The sequence below is a fragment of the Thermomyces lanuginosus genome, assembly GCF_041956635.1.
Source record: "Thermomyces lanuginosus strain ATCC 200065 unplaced genomic scaffold VTN49scaffold_24, whole genome shotgun sequence".
Classification (NCBI taxonomy): domain Eukaryota; kingdom Fungi; phylum Ascomycota; class Eurotiomycetes; order Eurotiales; family Trichocomaceae; genus Thermomyces; species Thermomyces lanuginosus.
Window position 1 is genome coordinate 140780 of NW_027192358.1, and position 23840 is coordinate 164619.

The 23840-nt window shown below is 52.9% G+C and overlaps 11 protein-coding genes across 11 annotated transcripts; 6 read left to right on the forward strand and 5 right to left on the reverse strand.

Moving 5' to 3' along the window:
- Window positions 1-409: 409 nt before the first annotated feature.
- On the forward strand, window positions 410-2301 carry VTN49DRAFT_1973 (uncharacterized protein; the record flags this gene model as incomplete). The annotated part of the gene is made up of 2 exons (XM_069409646.1): window positions 410-414; window positions 507-2301. 2 exons carry the CDS (start codon window positions 410-412, stop codon window positions 2299-2301), a joined length of 1800 nt encoding a protein of 599 aa, XP_069269730.1.
- A 1198-nt stretch (window positions 2302-3499) lies between these two features.
- On the reverse strand, window positions 3500-4081 carry VTN49DRAFT_1974 (uncharacterized protein; the record flags this gene model as incomplete). Its single annotated transcript, XM_069409647.1, has 1 exon — window positions 3500-4081. The coding sequence occupies one exon, from the start codon at window positions 4079-4081 to the stop codon at window positions 3500-3502; it is 582 nt and encodes a 193-aa protein (XP_069269731.1).
- A 129-nt stretch (window positions 4082-4210) lies between these two features.
- VTN49DRAFT_1975 (uncharacterized protein) lies at window positions 4211-4618 on the reverse strand (the record flags this gene model as incomplete). The annotated part of the gene is made up of 1 exon (XM_069409648.1): window positions 4211-4618. One exon carries the CDS (start codon window positions 4616-4618, stop codon window positions 4211-4213), a length of 408 nt encoding a protein of 135 aa, XP_069269732.1.
- Window positions 4619-7293: 2675 nt separating this feature from the next.
- On the forward strand, window positions 7294-8489 carry VTN49DRAFT_1976 (uncharacterized protein; the record flags this gene model as incomplete). The annotated part of the gene is made up of 3 exons (XM_069409649.1): window positions 7294-7452; window positions 7520-7909; window positions 7992-8489. The coding sequence occupies 3 exons, from the start codon at window positions 7294-7296 to the stop codon at window positions 8487-8489; spliced, it is 1047 nt and encodes a 348-aa protein (XP_069269733.1).
- Window positions 8490-8988: 499 nt separating this feature from the next.
- On the reverse strand, window positions 8989-10959 carry VTN49DRAFT_1977 (uncharacterized protein; the record flags this gene model as incomplete). The annotated part of the gene is made up of 3 exons (XM_069409650.1): window positions 8989-9626; window positions 9682-10087; window positions 10213-10959. The coding sequence occupies 3 exons, from the start codon at window positions 10957-10959 to the stop codon at window positions 8989-8991; spliced, it is 1791 nt and encodes a 596-aa protein (XP_069269734.1).
- Window positions 10960-11882: 923 nt separating this feature from the next.
- VTN49DRAFT_1978 (uncharacterized protein) lies at window positions 11883-14734 on the reverse strand (the record flags this gene model as incomplete). Its single annotated transcript, XM_069409651.1, has 2 exons — window positions 11883-12227; window positions 12290-14734. The coding sequence occupies 2 exons, from the start codon at window positions 14732-14734 to the stop codon at window positions 11883-11885; spliced, it is 2790 nt and encodes a 929-aa protein (XP_069269735.1).
- Window positions 14735-15825: 1091 nt separating this feature from the next.
- VTN49DRAFT_1979 (uncharacterized protein) lies at window positions 15826-16498 on the reverse strand (the record flags this gene model as incomplete). The annotated part of the gene is made up of 2 exons (XM_069409652.1): window positions 15826-15995; window positions 16051-16498. The coding sequence occupies 2 exons, from the start codon at window positions 16496-16498 to the stop codon at window positions 15826-15828; spliced, it is 618 nt and encodes a 205-aa protein (XP_069269736.1).
- Window positions 16499-16638: 140 nt separating this feature from the next.
- On the forward strand, window positions 16639-17158 carry VTN49DRAFT_1980 (uncharacterized protein; the record flags this gene model as incomplete). The annotated part of the gene is made up of 2 exons (XM_069409654.1): window positions 16639-16641; window positions 16694-17158. The coding sequence occupies 2 exons, from the start codon at window positions 16639-16641 to the stop codon at window positions 17156-17158; spliced, it is 468 nt and encodes a 155-aa protein (XP_069269737.1).
- Window positions 17159-17846: 688 nt separating this feature from the next.
- VTN49DRAFT_1981 (uncharacterized protein) lies at window positions 17847-20862 on the forward strand (the record flags this gene model as incomplete). Its single annotated transcript, XM_069409655.1, has 2 exons — window positions 17847-18046; window positions 18102-20862. The coding sequence occupies 2 exons, from the start codon at window positions 17847-17849 to the stop codon at window positions 20860-20862; spliced, it is 2961 nt and encodes a 986-aa protein (XP_069269738.1).
- Window positions 20863-21183: 321 nt separating this feature from the next.
- On the forward strand, window positions 21184-21842 carry VTN49DRAFT_1982 (uncharacterized protein; the record flags this gene model as incomplete). Its single annotated transcript, XM_069409656.1, has 3 exons — window positions 21184-21358; window positions 21425-21746; window positions 21812-21842. 3 exons carry the CDS (start codon window positions 21184-21186, stop codon window positions 21840-21842), a joined length of 528 nt encoding a protein of 175 aa, XP_069269739.1.
- A 520-nt stretch (window positions 21843-22362) lies between these two features.
- On the forward strand, window positions 22363-23742 carry VTN49DRAFT_1983 (uncharacterized protein; the record flags this gene model as incomplete). The annotated part of the gene is made up of 1 exon (XM_069409657.1): window positions 22363-23742. The coding sequence occupies one exon, from the start codon at window positions 22363-22365 to the stop codon at window positions 23740-23742; it is 1380 nt and encodes a 459-aa protein (XP_069269740.1).
- Window positions 23743-23840: the final 98 nt, after the last annotated feature.

Here is a 23840-nt window from a genome sequence, read left to right on the forward strand (position 1 = left end):
TTGGTTACGTATACAAAATTCGAATTGGAATTGAAGTTAGGCGAACGCTGGGTCAAACGCTAACACTGCACGTTAGCCTTGTGACCAAACTGGACTGTATTCCCATCCTTGCAGGCAACTCTTCTCCGACCTATCAAATTTTCGGATTCTTCAAATGATGTGACAGTACTTCTGAACGTTTGCCTTGCAGCGTCCGCAATGCGGCTCTGTTCATTGGGAGGGGTTATTATTGACCTGAAAAGCCTTCAGCTGTGGCAGCATCGAAAGAAGAGCATTATGGCAATTTTATGAGCGTCAAAGACTGTCTTCGTCACTGCAAATAATTACCCAACTCAATTGTCGATTTATCGAGAAAATTGACCACGTCTTCTGGATCTTATTCAGAAGACGGTTCAGACACATCAACACAATGAGGTGGGAAAAAGCCAGCATGACCTCGGCACACTAGTTACTATCTGGCGTAGATTGAAGGAGCTAACAGAAGCTCTCACTGAGAGGAAATCCAGCAACGTCAACGTTTTTGCTGCCGCCAATGGACGCTACTTTTCCGCGCCTTCCGAAAGGAACGTACGATTTGTCGGTCGAGAGAGAATTTTGGAACAGCTTCTTGCAATTGTACCGCCCAGCATGAAGGCAGATGACTGCCAAAGAGTTGCCATTGTAGGCCCGGGAGGCGTCGGGAAGACACAAATCGCCCTCGAACTTGCCTCTCGGATCCGCCAGATCCACCCGAACTGCTCCGTCTTCTGGGCTTCTGGCATGGATGCCATCAGCTTTGGGAATTCTTACAAAAACATTGACCGATCAGTGGATATTCGCGGGCCCATTGGTGACAAAGCCACTGTGGAAGATATTGTCAAGGAGAACCTGAGCCTTGAAGACACTCGTAGGTGGCTCTTGATTGTTGACAACGCCGACAACCCAGAGTTTAGTACAAAGGTCGCCCACCATCTGCCGTCCAATCACCAGGGTTCCGTGCTAGTTATCTCAAGGGACCGCGATCTCGTAGCCCGGCTACATGTTCCAAAGCTCAACATTCTCTCCGTCGAGGGCATGAGCGAGGATGAGAGTTTCAAACTCTTGAAAACACTGCTAAAGGAGCGTCACATGTGCAATCGAGACGATACAGCAACGTTCCTCGAGGTTCTCGAATACTTGCCTCTTGCCATTAGACTAGCTTCAGCATATATTGCCAAGAAAAAGATCACGACGACCAAGTATCTGGAGCACTGGCGGTCAAGCGACATCCAGATGGTCAAGTCACTGAGCAAGACTTCTGAAAAATGTTACCGGTCTCAGGAGGTGCCTAATCCGATTACGACTGCATGGCTCATCTCGTTCCGTCAAATTACATTCGATGATCCTCTCGCTGCTGATTACCTAAAATTCATGTGTCTCCTGAGCGACGAAGCACCCATTTCGCGGTCTCTCCTTCCTGAAGATTCTCATTCCCTGGAGGCAGAAGACGCAATTGAGACACTGAAGGCGTACAGCTTCATTACCGAAAGAGAGGAATCAGTCATGTACGACGTTCACCGGCTGGTTAGACTTGCCATGCTGAACTGGATGGACAAACAAGGCGAACTCGACGAATGGAAGGCCAAAGTGATAAGGCGCGTCGAAGAGGCTTTTCCAATTCCTCTGCTTGATAAGGCAGGTGAATGGACAAACCATCTTCCTCATGCCCGGCATGTTCTTGAGCACCAAAAGACAGAAGAGGAGGCGACGATCAACCTTCTCTCCAAACTAGGCTGCAGCTACGAAATCCTGGGTCAGTATCGTGAAGCAGAGACGATGCTGCGACGGGTACTGGAGGGTCAAGAGAAAATGTTGGGTCCGAATGATCCAGCCGTCCTTAACAGCATCAGCCATCTAGGTGCCTTTCTTGAAAAACGACAACAATACAAGAAGGCAGAGGCAATGTATCGACGGGCACTGGAGGGCCGGGAAAAGGTATTCGGTTCAGCTCATCCAACCACCCTCGCGGATATTCACAGCCTAGGTGTCGTCCTTGAGAAACAAGGGCATTGGATATTGGCAGAAATTATGTATCGGAAGGCCCTAGAGGGCCGAGAAAAGGTGCTTGGCCCCGACAATCCATGTACTCTCAAAAGTGTTTTCCATTTGGCCGCCGTTCTTCAAAGGCAAGGGAAGAACAAAGAGGCAGAAGCAATGAATCGTCGGGTTCCAGAGGGACAAAAGAAAGTGCTGGGTCTGGACCATCCAGACACGCTCAAGAGCCTCTCTTTATTCCGGACGTTGCCATTCAGAACCAAGGACGATACGACAAGCCAGAGTTGATGCATTGATGCGAACTAGTGAGGCAACAGAAAGATGTTGGGGTAGCATCATCCGGACACTTGCGCAAGCGTTAAGAATCCGATCGCTGCCATTGAGGGGCAAGGACACTACGGAAGAGCAAAAGCAATGCGGAAATGGATGAAGGCGGGATGGAGGACAGTGTTGGAGCCCGTCTATCATCCAGATGTCCTCTCCGGCAATCACAACCCGAACACCACCATTAGATTACAAAAGCGACGATGAGATTTGGAAGATGAAGAGAGAGTGCTGACGCCTAACGGTTCTTGCATCCCTAGAGAGTGCATACGAAACTGGGCATCGTCCTTGAAAGTCAAGGAAAGTACGGAGAGGCAGAGGACATGTACCGACGATTACAACAACAGATCGAAAGAGCTGGAGCGAGTCCGATCATCAAAGCATTCTCTCCACCATGGACGTCACGCTTGTATCAATGTATTCAAGGACACTGGAGGCAGGGGCAAAGATGCAGGATCTGTCATCTCCATGATAAAATGTACTCATACATCCCTCATCGTTCGCAATAAGTCCCTCTCAGGCACACAAGTTCTGAAATGCTGAAGCAACTTAAAGCTACCGCTATTGTATAATAAAGTTGATATCCTTATGCGAATTCCTGACCAGAAAGCGAGAACAGCACAAAAAACGTGCTGAGTTGAAGGATCCCGGGGATTGAATTAGGTACGTACGTACCTTGAGAGTCGTGATCTGGGCTTCATGTCCGTCCCTTCAGAGCACGTGACCCACAGGGCGATAAACTCTCTACAGTTCCGTAACTTCCATCCTTCAACCACTCTCTCCATCCTTTCGCCGTAGTTAATGGTTACTTATGCCCGCATCACGACACCACAGTAGGGTGTGGGCATGACCTAGAGAAATTGTGAATGAAAACTACACGTACCTACTCTGAATACAGTACTTCTCCGCCTTGCTCATTCCCTTTGGGGTTTCCTCAAGGAGGGCGATCATATAGATAGGCAAGTAGTAATCTTGCCCCTCGCAAAGCCCTTTCCAATCCCGCCATGTATCGGGTGGGAGGCACAGAGCCATAATTATTTGAATATTTCCAGTTGTATCTGGAAAGCGCTGGACTTTTCCCTAAATCCGGGTCGTCTCGGAACCGGGAGGGCATCGGTTTCACTGACTTGACTAGCCGCCGGGGACGGGAAGGAGAAGGTCCTCAGGGCCTGCGTTGCAAATTCAAGCCTTGCGATGTGGACTCGGAGGCCGAAGCTGGTGCTGGAGTCAGTCTGGGAGGTAATGGTGATCCCAATAATGAAGACCACGGCGAATCGGTTGAGGGCGATGGTGACCTAGACGTTCGATCCGGAATATTCTCCCGAACTTTGACTCCTCGGGCCTCTGGATTCTGGAAGTAAACGTACTCCCCGATTCCAAATGATGGGCACCGCAGGCTGCGTCGAGTATGCCCTTTTCCGTGATACGCAGAACACCGATTCACTCGTATATATATGCGTTCCCCATGCTGCCGGCGCTTCTTCCGAGGGCTACCCTGTGGTTTTCGGAGGTCGCACGGCCCGCAGTTCTCATCCTTCTCTAAATCGTTTGTGTCGAGGGGAGCGAACGAGACTTCGTATGTCTTTCTGTAGGTGCTTTGATGATAGCACTCGTGAACGAAGTCCTTCGTTCGATGCGGTAGCTCCCGCCGACGGCGGTGGCGGTGCTGCAGAACTGCGAGGGCATGATGGCATGGGAGTTGCATCTCCTGAAATTCTCCGCACGTGCACGTCTGATCCTCCATGTTGACTGTAAATACCAAGTTTCCGTCTCGGACTTGGTATAGGTCATCCGTGCTGGGCAGGACCGAAAGTTGGCCAGCCTTTTTGCTCTGCTCTTCGGTGTATATGTGCGCATAATCAGTCAGTTCTGTCTAGCGGCGAAATTTTCGTGTGCGTCGCTCATAGAACTTCGTCATCATTGTGCGCCATATTTCAATAAAAGCCTGGAGAACAGGAGCCTCGCTGATGTTTGGTCCCCATGCCGAGTTTATTGACTCCAAAATATTGGACATGGAGTGGCCGTATCGCGGCAAAGGGATCGCATGCCGTGCCCATGCGTGTGCCAGAATTTTGTCGAGGTATTCAAAAATCTCCTTGTCCTTGGGCTTGGTCTCGGCGATTCGTTCGAGACAAGTGTCAAACCGCTTCTTGGAAGGAGCTTTTACAACCAGCCAGTAGAGTTTTCGAACCTTGTCACCGGGGTTGAAGGTCGTCATAATGTTTTCCGCCAGATATTGCGCGCAATACGTGTGGCAGACCCGCGGCAACTCGGCTCGCATCGCGGGCTCTAAACCCTTCGCTCGGTCAGACACCGCGCGAACTGTTTCGTTGTCGACCTTTCGAAATGCTGCCTTGAAATGTTTCAGAAAAAACTGCCAGTTTTTATTCTGATTCTGATGGCACAATCGCCAAAACAAGAGGCAAAATCTCGTCCTCTCCGTCCCGCGCCACCGCCAACAGCAGTCACAGGTTCCAACGGTTCCGCCAATATGTCCCGTCAAGTGCAATGAACCGACGGTAATAACGAAAAGCCTCCGCAGTCGGGCCGGGAGCAATGAACAGTCGATGAAAGGACCCATCCTTTGTTTCTAAATGATAGTATGTAGTCGGGTCCGATATCATCATTTCTCTCCAGCAGCGCTGGGATCTGCTGAAAGGACTCCTTGTCCTCACCGAAGGCAAATTCACGAGCATGCCTTAAGGTCGCCCAGGCTTGCTTGTAGGAAATGTCGTTACCGTCTGCTTTCTCGGCTGCCTGGATTGCCTTCGACTTCATAGAGGAATCACTGTTGTAGGTTTCTCGATGTTTTCGGCGGAGGCGTTCTGCTGAATACTTGGGTTTCCAGTCGAAATGTGTTTCCGGTTGAAATGTGTCTCCGGCGGACAGGTATGAGGGATCGATACTGTTGTTTTCACTCCCCCGGATTTCTGGGGAGTGAAACGCAGACGGGAATGGCAGGATTTATTCCGGCGGCGTGCGACGAACCTGCGGTCGTCTTGCTTTCCCTTCGCAAAGGAGAGGCTGCGGCTGAGAGTCCCTCACACCCAAATTCAATTTGGCACTTGTATCTGGTTTCTCAGCAGTCCCAACATCGTAGCGTATGCGTTTGTCTCTAAAAAAACTGCTCCTCAACAGCATTAAAGGGTGTCCGAAATGGCGAAGGTCTTAGGAATGTGGCAGGCTGGTATCTCCAAACAGGTCCAGGAAAGAGCGTTTCATCAAAGATAACTTCTGAACGAGAGGACATTTGCTTTGTGCGTGCATCCATGACTTTGATAATTTTGTTTGAGTTCCACACGTACCCCAAGAAATTCACCTCCTTTGGTCAGATCGAAAATGCTTGATGCGGCAGCCAAACTGGTTTGTCACACAATTGAAAAGGTCTCTTGAGTTCTCGCGCAATTACAGAACTTTGCTCGGTCGGGCCGCCAGCGGAAGCTATCCGCAACAGTAGCCGAGGTCACCCAGACACCTTCGCCAGCTTCGACAGCTTATATGGAATCCTCGGAACTCGGGAAGGTCCAAAGAGGCTACAGTAATGTCCCGAGGATCTCGAAGCTGTGGCCATCGCTAGCATGAAATTAGCATTAAACGACTCCGTACTGTAGATGCAAACTCGCAGCATTGTTTTTGGCATCAATGACAGAGATTGCCGACGATTTTGCTGAGTGCCCGCCAGCAGAAAATCTTAAGAGCGAGCCGACGGGGTTGAAGATGTGGCATTTGCTATGCCTTCAAATTCCAGTCGTCTGTTCATTCTCCAGGAGTCCGACATTTACAGATGAATCAGATTTGATTAGTGTTCTTTGACTTGGAACAATCGGACGGCATCTCTGAAAGGCAATTCAAGGTACTTAATGCCTTTGATCCTAAATCCGTTTGCCTTTGTCATTCTATCCACTCGATGCGATAAAGCACAGAACCTTCAGTCGAGTCAGAGCGGAGCTTTTCCCTACTACCATTTGAGCGAACTTTCTCCGAAGGCCAATCCTTCGCAGCCATCTGGCATTGCTGGGAGTTACCGCTAAATGATAGACGCTTGACAACTGACGTCAGAAGCCTAAATAAATAGAGCAATACCGCGAGATCTTCGTTGACTCCAACAACGCATCGGTTCGTCAGCAACCTTTCAAATGACGTTTATTTTACAGGAGTGAAAGGGCCGCCCCCGATCTCGTCTCTTCAACCTTGCATCGCTAACCCTAACCCTAACTGATCGGGTCCAAGAAACACGACTCCACTTGTCCGGATCCTAAATCAAAGGCAGCAAAACGCGACTGTTCATTCATCCGAGCTCCGAGTTTACCGCGCTATCAGCCTATCACCGTCGTGGAGACCCAAAAATGCCGCCCACATCATCCACTTCGTCTATCACGTCGACGGCATCGAAACCCGGCAACACCAAAGGCACGGTCTCACGGCCATGCTACTGTGACGACGATTGTTTTTGCTGCGGTTGCTGCATCCCTTGTGTGATATTGTGACCGGTACAGTACCTAATGCTGGCTGGCGAAAGCGGCGATTGGACTGCCGGCAAAATGGGAGCAATCCTGAGCGAAGACAGCGAAGACATAAATGGAACAGTGGATCACCAAGGTGGTGCAGTTGTGCCGAGTCCCTACATGTACCGTCGGAGGATGGAAGACTTTAGAAGCTTGTCCAAGTGAAAATCGTCCACTTGAAGTCTTGAAGATCATTTTGTACGCTAATGTGCGCAAGATTTCTAGTTTCTATCAAATTTGAAAACCCTAGGACCCTCAAGGTGGAGATCTTCGTCTTGTCTTCAGTCAGATCACTGATGTCATGGAAACTCTATTTAACCGGAATAGACTCGCAGCCAACCAGCTACTAGCCCAAGTACTGTGTTGGCATCATCCTCTGATCAGACATCGACGAGAAAGCAGCTCTAGATATTGCACGGAATCATCCCGTCCAGCAAGTTAGTTAGCAGTCATGGCTCCCACATCCACGAAACAGTGGGTTGTTCAAGGAAAGAATGGCTTCGGGGACCTTGCTTTCACCGAAGCCCCCGTTCCGCCGGTTGGCGAGAATGAGGTCCTGGTGCATCTGCGCGGTGCCTCGCTGAACTTCCGTGATTTGATCATTCCAAAGGTGCAGTAGCAGATCTCTCCTTATACAGATCTCTTTGCGACAGCTGGACGCTGACGGCAGGCAACAGGGTATGTACCCGTTCGCCGTCCGCTACCCTGTCATTGCTGGTTCCGATGGCGCCGGTGAGGTTGTCGCTGTTGGATCCAAGGTGACTCGTTGGAAACCGGGCGATCGAGTGGTCACCTTGTTCAACCAGGGCCATCTGTACGACCCCATTGATATTGCGGCCGCCGGCACGGGTCTCGGCGGCGCCATAGATGGCACTCTCAGACAGTATGGCGTGTTCAACGAGAATGGTCTTGTCCGCGCTCCGAACAACCTTGACTTTGTCGAGTCGGCAACACTCACCTGTGCCGGCTTGACAGCCTGGAATGCGCTCTACGGGTTGAAGCCAGTGAAGCCTGGCCAGACGGTGCTGGTACAAGGCACTGGTGGTGTCAGCGTTTTCGGCCTCCAGGTTCGATCCCCTTTCCTATTCCCCAGCTCAATGCTATGGAAAGTTCTACCATCAGCAGAATAGTACTGACGTCTTCCTGTAGTTCGCTAAAGCCGCCGGCGCCCGAGTTATTGCAACCACATCCTCGGCTGAAAAGGCCGAAACCCTCAAGAAACTCGGCGCCGATCACGTCCTGAACTACAAGGAGGACCCGAACTGGGGTGAAACAGCTCGCAAGCTCACTCCGAACGGCGAGGGTGTCGACCACATCCTGGAAGTTGGTGGTCCCACGTCGATGGGGCAGAGTCTGAAGGCCATCAAATTCGAAGGAGTGATCAGTATCATCGGCTTCATTGGCGGTGCAAAGCCGAGTCCCGATGCGAATCCGCAAATCCTGGATGCTTTGAAGCACATCTGCACTCTCCGGGGAGTTTACGTCGGCTCGAGGTCGCAGATGGAGGATATGGTGCGGGCTGTTGAGGCGAATAACATCAAGCCTGTCCTCGACAAGGAGGTGTTCCCTCTGGAGAAGACGCGGGAGGCCTACGAGTACATGTGGCAGCAGCGTCATTTTGGAAAGATCGGAATTGTGATCGATTAAACGCTGTGAATAATGCTAGGGCATCAAAAGTAAATGTAAACTGGAAAGTACCCAGCTACGAAATGTGAGCCGGTAGTTCATACTGACAGGCAGTTTCTCTCAAAAGATAAGTTGGATGATGAGTATAAGGAAGGCCACCGGGTTGTCGGGGGCAAAGGTAATACTGAATATTTCAGCTTGAGAATATGATAAAGCTGTTCCTGGATAATCATAGACTTCATTATGCGATAAAATATAAATCCAGTGAGCAGCCAGGTCAATCTCATTTCGGACACCAGCAGAATAATACACAGCGTAGTTACATGTACAAATGGTTGGGTATCAATCGAACAGAACAGCATCAATCATATCAAAGATATCGTCATTCATTCAACATATGCACAGCACAAAAGGACATGCATGAAAGCAGGAAGATTACCGCCGAAGACAGTCTACACCTCGATCCAGTCAATCCTTTTATCTTCAACATCAGAGTGGATAACATACCAACCAGATCTCGTCACTTTTTCCCCGGCTGATTATTACCCTTCCAGTTCACCTTCCCATCTTTGCCATCGATATGGTCTCCTTCGTCCAACATCGTTTTCAGACATGCCAACTCGTCGTCAGTCAAGGGCTCGTCCTTATAAGACCATTCCGGCCATATTGGGGTGTGATCCGAGCGCAGCGGCAGAGAGCGGTTCCGCTTCGCGAGGGAGCGGAGGTACATGAGTTGTTTTTTGTTGAGACCTTCGAAGTGCGAGGCGTAAGGGACTCCGGGTGGGAGTTGCGAGTTATCTACCTTTGTTGATCGTGCTTCACCAACGAATTGAACGTCTCCACTTCCTCCTTGAGCTTCATCAGCGCGAACATTGCTGGGCGCATTTTGCATCGTCTGGTCATCGATCATCTCTTCGGCGTTGATTTGCTGCCCATTTGTCCACTGGTCGTTGCTGTCATTCAGAACGACGGGACCCTCATTCACCGCACTAATAGTTTGCTGGGCGGTTCGCGATGCTTCGCCGGTGCCGCTCGCTTCCTCCTTGCGGGCTCTTTGGCGAGTTCGCGGCCCCTTGCGACGAGTGGTCATCCGCGGTGGACAGGTCAGTCGGACTCTCTTCGTCGCAACAGAGTTGTCACCGTCGGAAACACTGGTAGCTATTGATCGATTAGCTTCTTATCTTTCAACAACAAAAGGGTTTACCGAGCAAACCTTTTCTCTTGCGAGAGGCATCAGAATCATTGGCGCTGCCTGGCCCATCGTTTTCGGAGGACACGGTCTCACTATGATCTGGCAGCATCGGGAGCCCGACAATGGCCCGCTTCAGGCTCTCCAACGCGTGTCGCATCGGCCGCGGCCCGTAGCCCGTGATACCGGAGAACGGGTTCTTGCTGGTGAAGTCAAGCGGACCTCCCCCCTGCTGGCTCTCGAGCTTGCTGATCTTCTCCTTGAGCCTAGAGATCTCTTCCTTCTTTGCATTGAGATCCATCTCCAGGGTCACAGTGTACATTGCTGGGATCTGCTTTCCCGTCCAGGGGTCATTGTATCGGCAGCGTTTTTGGTGGGTAACGCATTCAGTGCACCTGGGAACTCGTTGGTCACAGCTCCGTTTGGCTTTCTAGAACAAGGAAAGTCAGTGATTGGTTCCTCACAGGAAAGGGGATGGGAATTATGTTTAGCTTGACTTTTGCATGTGAACAGAGGCAAGTCGACAACAGTTTAGGAGCGGAAAGAGGTTCTTACCTGGCACCATCTGCACGCTGGCGGCCGGTAGCGGTTCTGATCCTTTTTGCTAAGGCCATCAGGGAAATTACTGATGCGTCGCTCACGTCGCCGCCGGTTCTTTGCCTCGTCGTCGTCCGGATCATCTGTCGCGGAATCGTCGCCGCTATCGAAGTTATAGTTGGCTGGACGCGTCGTTGGTTTGGCCTTTCTTGCGCGACGGGCACCTCCCTTGCGATGGGCCTGCTGCAACCGTTCCCGCAGAGCCTTATCCTCAGCGAGCTGCTTGTCGATGTCCTCGATTCGGGCCTTGAGCAATATCTCACTATGCTTCAGGAGAGTAATTTCCCTCTCCATCTCCTCAATATTTTCCTGTTCCGTTTGCTGCATCTCATGCATGACCCTTTTGTTCTTATAATCCTGGAGCTTGATCTTCGATTTCTCGAGTCCACGTTCCAGCTGACTTTTTTGCGACGCGATCTTTTTCAGTTCTTTATTCTTCGAACTACGTTCGCTCCGAATTGCCTTGCGTTCCTCAGTCGTCAGTGGCTTTACCTCCTGGGGAACGGCTGCTTGCTCATCTGGCTCTGCTGGGGCGTCGCTGTCCTCAAACATTCTCACATCTTCTTCCGGCACATGGGCCAGGGGTTCGGCATTCTCCGCCACAAGCTGCTCAAGTAGGAGAGTCTCTCGAATCTCACGTTCGAACTCGTCTTCGAATTCCTGAGGGTTCTCCACATCCATGGGATTGCTATCTTTCCCCAACATTGTTTCGGTATATCGTCGTAGTCATAGTACTCCAGTAAACCTGTCGTCGATCAAATGCTGATTTTCGCGAATCTGCCTTTCGATTAATTGATTGGCTGACTGTCTTGTGCTTCTTGTTCTTTGGATATTCGTGTCCGCTGGACTGATTCGGAGCATTCCGAAGACCAGAGTGATCGAAAAGCCGTTTTATGACTGACGATGCCGGATTTGGCCCCTCCCAGCGTTGCGGTATAATTGTCCCTGCTGTGTCGGTTCTTGAAAACAAGGGCATTCATCCATGGTAAGCCCATTGTGTTTGCCCCTTTGTGAGAGAAAAACATTCTTTTGTCAATGCACCGCTCCTTCGATAAAACGGATAGAATGCCATTATTGTTCTTTGAGTTGCCGCCAAAGCTATTGTGCTTCGGTGTTTTTGTTTGGAAAAGAATCTTGACGGAGGCGCAGCTCTGGGAAGACTCAGACAAGGTCCATTGAGTCTTTGTGGACCAATAGGTGATCTGTGGCTTGAATTGCAGGCGTGTGTTTTTGGTGCATTGTCAGGAGGAGGGATCGTGCTGTATTGTTAGCTTTCGCATAGAAACATGTAGAGATCAGGCTCGTCATTGAAAAAGACAAAACAATGAAATTTTCTTTTTCTTCAGACAAATGGTTGTGCTGATGCTGATGGATATAATGGTGGTGTAGATTCAACATGCTGTTTTGCTTTCAACTCCAAAACGCCCCCTGTCCTCCCATGACCAGCTCCATGATGACTTTCCAAGACACAGAAGACTTTAGCGAGTGGAAATAATCCAAACAGTCATTGACCATCAAACATGAGTCCATGTACCGTGACAATGCCCGACAAACATAGGCGGATATCCCAACATAAACCACACAATGTCAACTCTTTGATGCAATTCACCGAAAAGGACAAAAAGAAATCACCGAAAGTTTTTCCCGTTCTGCGCCACAGTCTCGAAGTGTATCCGATGCCTGTACCGCAGCTGCCCGCCGTATTCGATCCACGGAGTCAGGTTCTTGCACTGGCTGACGTCAAAGTATTCGAGGTGCTGGCAGCCATCAGCGACGGCCTCGACGCCGACGCCTGTGACCCGCACGCAGCCACGCACTGAAAGGTGACGCAGGGACACGAGATGGAGTCCAATGCTTTGCAGCGACGGGTCCGAGATTGCGGAGCCACAAAAAGACATGTTGAGCTTGGTAAGCTTCGGTAACTGCAGCGCGAGTACCTCCGTAGCGGTATCCGAGAGGGCGCAGCAAAAAGACTACGATGTCCGAGTAGTTAGACGATGGACTCAAGAAGAATAAGGAGATTGAAATAACTCACGAGATCCAATTCCTGAAGCTGCTTTGCCGCATTAGTCAAACAGATAATAGCATGGTCGGTTAGATAGGTGCAGTCTGCAAGGCATAGTTTCCGGAGCCGTGTAAACTGGGCACTGCCCCAATACTGGAACCCCTGGTCCGTGATGGTCGTGCAGCGGGTGAGGTCAACCTGCTCGATACGCGGTGCTGCATGCGATGCAATGTGATGCATGGAACGATCTGTGACGTGTTTGCAGTACGACAGGGTCAGCTTTTTCAGCTGTGGACACCCATAGACCGCGCCTGCAGGGGTCACCAACGTGGGCTTGATCATGCTGTGTCGCGCGCCGTTGTGTTGCGCCAGCGTCGACGCCGGCACCACCCAGCCCAAAAGTCGTGCCAGCAGCGTGTCGCTGACTTTGCGACAGTTGCTCAGATCCACTTCCTGCAGGCCCGTCGCCTTGCTGGCCATGTCCAAAATCGCACCCGCGGTCACGTCCCACACGCTCTTCATCTTCCATGCCTTGACGTTGTGACCGCACGCCTCCACTAGCGCGCTGAACCCATCGTCCGTGATGTGAAAGCAGTTGTTAATGTCGACGTACCGAGGGCGGTCTCGTACGAATGGACAGATGATATTGCGCACCACGTCGTCCGTGATCTTGCGATTGTAGATACTAAGATCGAGATACTCAACGATCGACGGCTCATTGGTCAACAAATTGGACCAGTGCTTCGAGACTGCTCGTAGCCGCATCAGGTGGTGCAGCTCCAAATATTGGAATATATGAATGAGCACATTATCTGGGAAAATGCCCCGGTTATCTGGCTTGGACGGGCGAAAATGATCGTCCGCGACGGGCCGTGGAAACGAAGGCGCAAACGTGGTTGTAATGGCCGGCGTGGCGCCCTGGAAGGAGCTCCCGGGCCGAGGCTCGACCGGCGTTGTCTGGCGAGGGTCATCCCCGTTGGTGGTCTCGCTGGGCGGGATAACGCCGACCGAGCCGCGACGGGATTTGAGCCTCACATTGTCGAGAGCTACGTTCAAGAATGGATCTGGATCCGATGGCCTTAGCACTGGCGGTTCATTCGTTCCGGGGCCCTGGGAGCTGTCGAGCTCGGTTTCGGTCAGGGTGACTAAGGGCATTGACTTGCGTCGGAAATTCCGAACCTTGAGCCTGTCGTCCACCATCAACCGGTCTGAGCTCGGCGGCGTAGCGTCGGCATCGGTCATGAGAACGTCGTTGTCTGTCGCCGACTCCAAACGCCGCTTGGCCGTATCCTGGACCTGTGCACGGATATTTTCCGGACATTTCTCGAAGAATTCATCAATTACGTCGCCGTCAAGCATGAGACACTCTACTGCAGTGACGGAGCGAACCGTGGCCGTACGGCGCGGAGTCAGAGACAGGCTCACAATCTCCCCGAAATACTGCCCTGGCCCCAGCCGAGCCTTTACCTTCAACTCTCGACCTGCCTGGTCGTCGAACCATTTTTGGGGTGGCGCGGTGCCATGATTTGTCTCGTTGAGCACCTCGACCTCTCCACGCACGATGAAGTAAATTTCCCGGCCGATAGTGTCTTGACGGATAATGTCCGTGAACGGCGGGTACGAAAGCGGCTGCAACTTCAGGCCCAAGAAGTGCAGCAACTCCGGAGGCAGCCCTGAAAATAGGGGCATCTCTTTCAGCAAGGAGCGCACGTTCACCATGCCGTTTGCCAGCGCGCTGGACGGCGTGATTTCAGCCACACCGGGGCTGGGAGACTTGCGTCTCTTGTTCATTAACCTCAAGTCATTTTCGTTTTCCGGGGAGAGTTCGCTGGTGCCATGGTCATGTCCCCGTTTGGACCCTCTACGATGCATACCCGGTGCTTGGGCCGCCGGTTCGCGGCTACTCTGCTTCTTCTTCTCTAGAATCATCAAGCGCTCGAGGGCCTCTTCTCGAATGGCGCGCTCAACCTCGGGAAATTGCGGCAAGATTTTGCGGAAATCCTCCTTGGTAAGCACGACCAGCAGGCAGCGGGTGCGAGCTATGATCGTGGCAGTGCGCGGCCGGTCCATGAGTACACCGATCTCGCCGAAGAAGGCACCTGGCTTCAGCTCGGCATGGACGCTTTCGCCGTCGCGCGACGTCACGGCGACGGCACCGCGAACAAGCCAGTACATGGCCTTGGCTTCGTCGCCTTCAGTTAGGATGTAGTCATTGGGATTGTGCAGCTGCGGGCGCAGATGCAGCCCGACCTCGTAGAGGAAGGACTCGGGGGTCGATTGAAAAAGTGGAAATGAGCGAATGCGGTCGAGCAGGTCCAGGGGCATGCCCTGGATCTGCGACGCGGTCAAGGGCGACGGACGCGCGGGTAGGTTGGGATTGGTAGCCGAGTTAAAGGAGTGGATGACCGACACGGCCTCTGGCATCGGCGCAGCGGCCCTGCTGGCGCCGCTACTGGATCGGCGATGTCGCCTCATGTGTACGCAGCTGTATCGCCGTAGAAAGGTTGCAAAAGCAGCGTAGCCGGGACCTCAAGAGCGGGACATGATGGACCTCGGATCGAAGCATGGACGAGGTCGAGGCCGAGGTGGTGACTGCCGCGAGGAATGCGAGTCGGCGAGCAAGATGTTCTGATCACAAACAAAGCAAAGTTAGCGATATTGCGCTCTGGAGATTGATAAGATGGCTATGCATACCGTAGGAACAGTTTGGTCAAAAATAGCTGGGCAAGACGAAGCGATGTCGTCTAGACTTAGCGGAGAGCGGCGATCATCGCGAAGCGGGGGAGTACTAAGGATCCAAAGCAATTGCACTCAATATATCAGAGAACCAGGATCAATCGCCAGAATTGTTATTTACTGAATACTTAAGCAGAATCGAAATTCATCAGCGAAGGGCATGATGGGAGATTTTAGCCTGGAGATGCGGCATTCTATCATACCTCGCTGCGATCGGAGCACGTGAGCCCAGGCGAACCATCAGCTCTCCAGAAGACGCGAGGACCACCAGGCAGTCCGTTCCCGAGAGTGATGAGCAAGCCAAGTCTTTCTAGAAGCATTCTATTTTGGAACAAGGGGTGATCAAGACTCGTTGTCGGCGCATTGGGGGCCGAACACGGATTTACGTGCTACGGAGGGACGCTTATGGTTCGATAATTAATTGAGAGCTCAAAGCTGACCAGCAGGAGTGAGTCTAATAATAGTAGCCTAATATTAGTAGTTTAGAATTGATGCGAATAATGGTATCGCACTCGTAGGCTAATGCAATTGTGATCCATCATCTGTCACAATGCTAGGCAGAGATGCACAGATGAAGACTGTCTGCAGACCTTCGACACACCAGTGAGTACACCCTTCAAAGCCTGGAACGAAATCCGGCAGCCTGGCGGCCTGTTCAACCGCAGGCAGCGGCGGGTAACGGCTGACATGCGGACTGCATGCCTGTGTCGGCCATCGCTCACCGGCTAATGGACGCTCAGACGGGCTGACGAGAGGTTCCTTTTTCTCCCGCAAGGCGCTGGCTCAGTCGAATGGTTGAGGACTCGCCAACGGTCAATGTCACGGTGAAATCATAGTGCACCTGACGATTCGGAGGACCGTCTCGCTCCCAGGATCCAGTTCACATACGCAGGGCGATTGCCCTTGAAAGACTCCAGGGCATCCTGCATGAGGCCGTATACCAAACTCAGCTTCAATCCTAGACGAGTCGTTCGCGCGGCGGCATAGATATCATGGCGCGCTGCGATTCAATCCCCATCAGCTTGTACTCCATCCCAATGTCCGAGCCGACGTACCCAGTAGACTGTAGATGCCGGAAAAAGACAAGCCCGCGATGACGGTTGACAAGAAATCCCGGCGATCGTGGCGCGCGCAGTCGACGGTCTCCTCGAATAGGCAGAATGCCATTGCACCGGCGCCCAACTTGGTTCCCATACGCAGACCTTCGAAGACACCGCCCACGATAGCCTTGTAGTTCTTGGTCTTGTGGTACTGGAACCATCCGGTTGATGAGGTCGGAAATCGATGCGCGTTCTCTGCGCGGAATTGGTATGCGGCCTTTTTCGAACCATGGGACGCGCCGATGACCATGCCGACGGAAAAGGCGCTGCAGGTGGTGTAATAAACTCTCGTCTGGATGGGCATGCCGAGTCGCGGAGGGGTGTCGGAGTCGAACAGCTTGTACCAGCGCAGCACCTTGAGGAGACCCGGCTCCTCGGACCAGGTGCGGTCTGAGTCCGACATCCTCGTAGGCGATTGGTGGTTGCAATCCAGATTGTGTCGAACGGGTGGTGTGGTTGATTGATCAGTTTCTTCGGTCCGACGTAGATAAGGTACCAAGACCGATTTCTCTCATTTCATAATCAAAAAACACAATCCGCAAAATGGTGAGCTCTCCAATTCTACATCACAAAAAAAAATAATCTAACGGCTCAGTAGTCGAAACCAGACCCGCTCAGCTGGACTCTACGGTTTAAAAAACACAAAACAACCGTTTTGTTGATGCTCCCTGCGGAGGAATCAATCGATTCAACCAAGGAGAAGCTCTTACACGCTCTGAAAGCGCGTGACACCAAGGAGATCAATGGCGACCCTGTCCCCGACGATCCTTCTGACATCGAGCTCGGCGTGCCTATCGATCCAAACGAGCCGAACAAGGGGTGGACGCTGCTCGAACCAGATGACCATACTGAGGAGGCCAACGGCGGCACCAAGAAATCAACAGCCAGGTCTAAGGCGGCCATGAAACCCACTCTACAGTCAGTCAACATCCGAAATAACCAGGCCATCGCTTTTCGATTCCGTCAACGAAGGGATGAGCAGGATGACCTAGACGATCTCGAGCGGCAGATCGATGATCCGGGCTGGGACGTCGTGCTGCCATCTCTGGACGATGAGGAGTGATCATTATTACGAAGTCATGAGCGAACTGGATGGGGAATCTCATTCATGGTGTCTGGCGTTGGAGGCTGGTTTCAATGTTGATCTACATTTGATGTCGATTGTGACATTCGTCTGATTCACTCGGCGGTATGATAGATGGACAAAAGCCTGGACTCCGCATATTATTCCTCCTGCTAGATGGGTTCATTTCCTCATCGATCCTGCCGGCTTGAAATGCACAAGGATGGACCTGTCTGCAAGGATGGGACTCTAATAACCAGATAATTAATGGATAACTAGCGGATAACTTGGAATCATTTCGAGTGATAACAAGCAGATCGCAAATTAGGTAATTTTAGCTGCGTGCTGCTAATTCTTGGCTGTGGCATTAAGCCCCGTAACTGACACAAAATGCGCACACCACCCACAAAATCTTAAACGCACGCACCTTCCGCGGTTGCTAGAGCAACCATCGTCAACAGTCAACACCGACAGCATCATGGAGATCCACTTCAACAGAGCCCCTGAAAGCTCCTAAAGTTCTGACACTCTTGTTGGCGATGAGTATTCTGTATACTATCACCTGAGTATTTATTCTTCACTTCTTCCGACAGTTGCCACGGCGAATCAATCAAGCTGAGAGGCCTCTGCTTGTTTACTCGAGCCTCTGCTCGACCAGCTCCAATTGGCAAGCCGCTCAGAAGAGACGATGGCTAGCTCCTCCAGCGCCTCGTCAATCTCTGTCACTGTCCGCGTGCGGCCTTTCACGATACAGGAGGCGGCGCAGCTGTCGAAATGCGACGATACTCCGTTGTTCCTTGGGGACGGCTCCCTGGCCGGAGCTCCTACGCCCAAATTGACCCAGAAAGGCATCCGGTCCATCATTAAAGTCGTTGACGACAAGTGTCTGTGAGTATTGAAACAGTCTGGAGTTTCAACGATGGATGGCATGCTGATCAACTAGGATTTTTGATCCGCCTGAAGATAATCCCGTGCAGAAGTTCTCCCGAAGCGTCGTGCCACAGCACAAGCGAGTCAAGGATCAGACGTTTGCATTTGACCGTATTTTTGACCAGAACACAACACAAGAAGAGGTCTACGAGGCGACTACCCGGAATCTCCTGGACAGCGTGCTGGACGGGTACAACGCGACCGTCTTCGCCTACGGAGCAACAGGATGCGGCAAAACGCACACAATCACGGGCACCCCTCAACAGCCCGGCATTATCTTCCTAACCATGCAGGAGTTGTTCGAACGCATCGAAGAGCGAAAAAATGAGAAAGTGACGGAGGTATCCCTATCGTATTTGGAGATCTACAACGAAACCATCCGAGATCTGCTTGTTCCCGGAGGCAGCAAGACCGGCCTATCGCTTCGGGAAGATGCCAATCAGTCAGTGTCTGTAGCTGGGCTGTCCAGCCACCAGCCCAAGAACGTGCAAGAAGTTATGGACCTGATAATGCGCGGGAACGAATGTCGCACCATGTCCCCCACCGATGCGAACGCCACGTCTTCCCGGTCACACGCTGTCCTGCAGATCAATGTCGCCCAGAAGGATCGCAACGCAGACATCAATGAGCCGCTCACCATGGCAACGCTGAGCATCATCGACCTAGCGGGCAGCGAGAGAGCTAGCGCAACCAAGAATCGCGGCGAGCGGCTCCAGGAAGGAGCCAACATCAACAAATCCCTGCTGGCCCTGGGCAGCTGCATCAACGCGCTGTGCGATCCCCGGCGGAGGAACCATGTGCCGTACAGAAACTCCAAACTCACACGGCTACTCAAGTTTTCTCTCGGCGGCAACTGCAAGACCGTGATGATTGTGTGCATCAGCCCTTCAAGCCAGCACTATGACGAGACACAAAACACTCTTCGGTATGCAAACCGCGCCAAGAACATCCAGACCAAAGTCACTCGGAACGTGTACAACGTGAACCGCCACGTGAAAGACTACTTGGTGAAGATTGAGGAGCAAATGAACCTGATCAACGAGCTCCGAGCGCAGCAGCGTGAAGCTGAGAGTGTAGCATTTGCCAAATTCCGAAAGCAGAACGAGAAGAAGGAGGCTGTGATCCGTGAGAGCGTGAGCCGGATCCGCAACGCATTCGAGCATTCAGCGGCGGAGAGGCAGGAGAAGCTGAACAGCATGCTGAAGCTCCGCCAAGTCTGCCGGCGGATCAGCGTTCTGTCGTCGTGGATTGCGGCGTTTGACAGTGTCTGCGAGTCGTGCGGAGCGGACGCTCCGATGGGGAACCTGCAGGCCGTTCGCAAAACGGCTCAGGGGATCCTTCTCGAGCTGGAGAACACGCGACACCACTTTAACCAGCGCATCTCCAAGAACAACTGGGACCGGCCGATTAACACGGCCTTGGAGCACGGCATCCAGCAGCTACGCGAGTTCGAGACCACCGACAACAGCGATATCTCCAACCTGACGCGGGAGGCTGAGCTGCTAAAGGCCAAGGCCGACCGAGAGATGTTATCGGCGGTCGCCGAGCAGGAAAAAGCAGGCGACGTCGCCACGGTCCAGACGCTCCTGCAGGCTCACTTTGCCACAATTTCAGCAATTGAGAGCATGATGCAGTTGTCCGAGGCGGAAGCCATCGAAACTGGACGCAAGATGCTCCTCAAGATGCTCGAAACCTGCACAGGAGTGACCAGTAACGTAGTGAAGCCGGACGGAAAACAGCCAACGATCGACGTCCCCATCCAGCCGCTGATGCGGCGACGAAAGTCCAGCCTGGCGGCTTTGACGCCCAAAATAACAACGACACCGGTTGCGGGGCCCCCCCAACCGACAGCTACGTCACCGACAAAGAGCACTCCGAGACGGCGGAAGCTGGGGCTAGCCAAAAAGGGAGTAGCATTCACGCCGAAGAAGGCACCAACCAAGACGGTCAGGAGAGCGGTTCGGTGGAAGGACGACGAACAGGAAGGGTCCTTGGCAGAGTACGAAAAGACACCCCAGAAGGGCACACCTCAAAAGAGGGAGACGCCACAAAAGACAGACAAATCCAACGAAGAGTCGGCCGAGCCGTCTCTGCCCCGAATGTCTCCAGTTCCTCGGGGCATCCCGGTCCGCAGCAAAAACGTGGACTCTCCGCGGTCGTCGTCGCCTCTCCCGCCGGCCCCCGAGCTGCACATCCCGAAACAAAGCGGCCGGTTCCAAGCCGGATTCCTCGCAAAGCGCCCGTCAGGATCTCCAGTGCCAGCGCCCCCGACGCTAACAAACCTGTCATCAGACGAGTCGTCTCCGCTCCGCAGCATCGAGAACAGCAGCTTTCTCAACCGACCCCTGAATGTGAAAGGATCGCGGATCGCCGTGCGGACGTCAAGCGGCAGCAGTTTGGGCAGCAGTCCAGGATCGGACGGGGAAAGGAACTGGAAGTCGCAGGAAAAGGACGCGATGCAAATCAGTGCCGCGATGCGGCGGATCTCAAGCGGACATTACGGCAGCGTAGTGTCGGGCCTGCCAGTAAGCCGGATACAGCGGCGGCGAAGCCCGACAGCGACGTCGATGGGCAGTCCGCCAACGGAGAACAGCATGTTCTCTGCATCCGAGGCACGGCGAATGGTGAAGAGCGAGAAGAGTCACCACGAGACGAATGTGCTTGGACCGCGGGCACTGTCGGTGACAAAGCGGCGAGTGTCGTCGTTGTCGGATATACGACCACGGGAGGTCAGCGTGGGCCGGGATCTGAGACTGAACGCTTCGATGCGTTGATAATCATTGTTCTTGTGTACTGTATTCTGCTGTTGGTGGTTGGCGTTGGTTGGGAACGGATTGGGATTCTGGTAGATTGTATTATACTTTGGTTCGCTCTGTTGCCATGACGCATTTTGCTATCGTCCATCATTCAAGGGCTGCATAATGTAAAGCTAGTAATTTCGGGTTCGGAGGCATCGCCGACAAATTAATAATTCTGTTCGGGGTCCGGATTTCATCGCATATTTTTTCTGCTCGATGGCATCATTCTTCTTCTCCCGCCTTTTCCGACCCTTGGTCTTCAATCCTCCCGCAGCCTCTTCCAGAGCAGTCACCACCATGTCCTCCAACACGCAAAAAGCCACCGTCGCGGCGGGTTGCTTCTGGGGTGTTGAGCACCTCTACCGCAAGCACTTTGGCAACGGCAAAGGCCTGCTCGACGCCAAATGCGGCTACACGGGAGGTTCAACTGAGGATCCGAACTACAAGTTGGTCTGCTCGGGGACGACTGGCCGTATGAACCCCCTCCCCCAATTCGTGTCAAAAGTAGTGTACCTGGCACTGACAAAAACGATGGCAGATGCTGAGGCCATTCAAATTACCTTCGACCCCTCCATCGTAACCTACCGGCAACTCATCGAGTTCTTCTACCGAATGCACGACCCCACCACGGCGGACCGCCAGGGCCCCGACGTGGGCGGGCAGTACCGCAGCGCTATCTTTTACCACGATGAGGAACAGGAGCGTATTGCGCGGGAGGTGACGGATAAGGTGGCCAAGCAGTGGTTCAAGGATCAGGCCGTGACGACAAGGATCGAGCCTGCGGGAAAGTTCTGGGAGGCGGAGGAGTACCATCAGTTGTACTTGACGAAGAATCCGTCTGGTTATGAGTGTCCATCGCAGTAAGTTGTCCTTTTAGGAGCTACTCATTTTGGGGAGGACGCTGTTGAAGCTAATATAAGGGTAGTTTTCTGAGGAACTATCCGCCCCTCGAGTAAGATGATATCATTGACTACCTGCTTTGTTCGGAACTTCGGAGGAATGAGTACGGGAGGGCTAAAAAGTGCTTTGATGGATTGGTGTACGGAGTTGGCCTCTGTTCGGTAAATGTCTGAAACCAGTACATGACCGATCATCGCAATCATCATACACATTCATCCTTGTAGATAGATCTATGTATCTCCTCGAGAGTCATCGGATATATCCGCTGTGGCGGGGGTTTAGGTCCCTTTCGATCTACATACGCTTCCACAACTTTGAGCCATCACTGCATGACCGGCCCGGTTGGCCATGAACCGGCCCTATCGCCGACTTGATATTAGGTACCACTGCAACCAGTCGACGAACCACAGGACGAGTAACACCTTAGCCTAAACACGCCCTACTGCTCAACTTCGGAACTTCCGTGCCGTCGTTATAGAAATATGAATTGGCCAGATATCTGCTGTGCTGGTTCTATTCTGACAATGTACAATCTCTAACTAGACCTTCGTATGAGAACACAGTCAAAGTTCAATGATGGCGAGCAGACACACTCGTAGCCTACTCCGACAAGTCTCAACAACAGCTCGGCCCCTTCAACACCAGACACCCCCTCCGGCGGGGATCCCGCCGTTATCTATTCTCCCACTCAGCGCTGTCGTCCGCACCTTGGCCATCACAACCATATCCTCGTCCCCAGTTTTGCTCAATACCGCGCTGAGGGGGCTTGACAAGCTACTACAACGGGAGCGCAACGCGGACCCCTTCGGGGGGCTGCTACGGCGTACACTCTATGCACAATTCTGTGCCGGTGAAACCCCCGAGGAGGTAGGCCGGACGGTGGCCCAACTCAAGCAATTGGGGTTCGCCGGCGTGATTCTCGGGTATGCGCGAGAGGCGGAAACCGTCGCAGACACGGGAACAAAGGATACGGCGCGGGCCGCGCGTGAGATCCGCGAGTGGGCAGACGGGACACTAAAGACGGTCGACCTCGCTGGGGACGGTGACATGGTGGCGCTCAAACTCACCGGTGCCGGGCAGGCAGTCGTCGAGCATCTCCTGCGACGTAGTACTGATGGCCAGGCGCCGCCGCCACCGGAACTCGAGGAAGCGCTGGCGGAGATCTGCGAGCGAGCCGGAGAGCGCAATGTCCGGCTGCTCGTAGACGCGGAGCATGATGCAGTCCAGAAGGCAATTGATGAGTGGGTGCTGAGGCTGCAACGACAATATAATAACAGAGACCAAGGGCCAATAAGCAAGCCACGCGCTCTCGTCTATGGCACCTACCAGGCCTACCGCAAATCAACGCCGGAAGTGCTGGCACGGCATCTCGCTGCAGCGCAGAGCGAGGGGTTCGTCCTTGGAGTCAAGCTCGTGCGCGGCGCGTATCTGGGCAGCGACCCGCGGCATTTGTTCTGGGAGACGAAGCAAGGAACCGACGAGGCGTACGACGCCATTGCGGCGGCGCTGATCACTGGGGACTACAGCAAGTTCAGGAGCTTTTTGCCGGCGCAACTTCCAGAGATGGGAAATAATGCGCTGCGCGTTGATCTCGTCCTCGCCACTCATAACCGCCAGTCTGTCCGCAATGCGCGGGCTCTTCGCAATCAGCAGGCTCAGGCTGGTCGGCCACTGATTGAGATGGCCTATGCACAGCTGCAAGGCATGGCGGATGACCTCAGCTGCGAGCTGGTCAAGGAGGCCAAGGCGGCTCGCTCCGGTGGGCCAGGTCAGGAGATCCCCAAACCGTACAAGTATCTCGTCTGGGGATCCGTGAACGAATGCACCAGGTATCTCGTTCGCAGGGCTCAGGAGAACCGAGATGCGGCGTGTCGAACCGAAGACTCCAGGCAAGCAATGCTAGAGGAGCTGAAGAGGAGGATCGGGGCGGCAGTGAAAGGGCGTTCCCAGGCATGATTAGAGCAGTTGTTTCACCTTTTATCTCAGTGCATCCAATTAGCCAGTGTGTGCATAGACAAACAGAACCTCTGAAGAATTCGCAAACCATCCGGCTA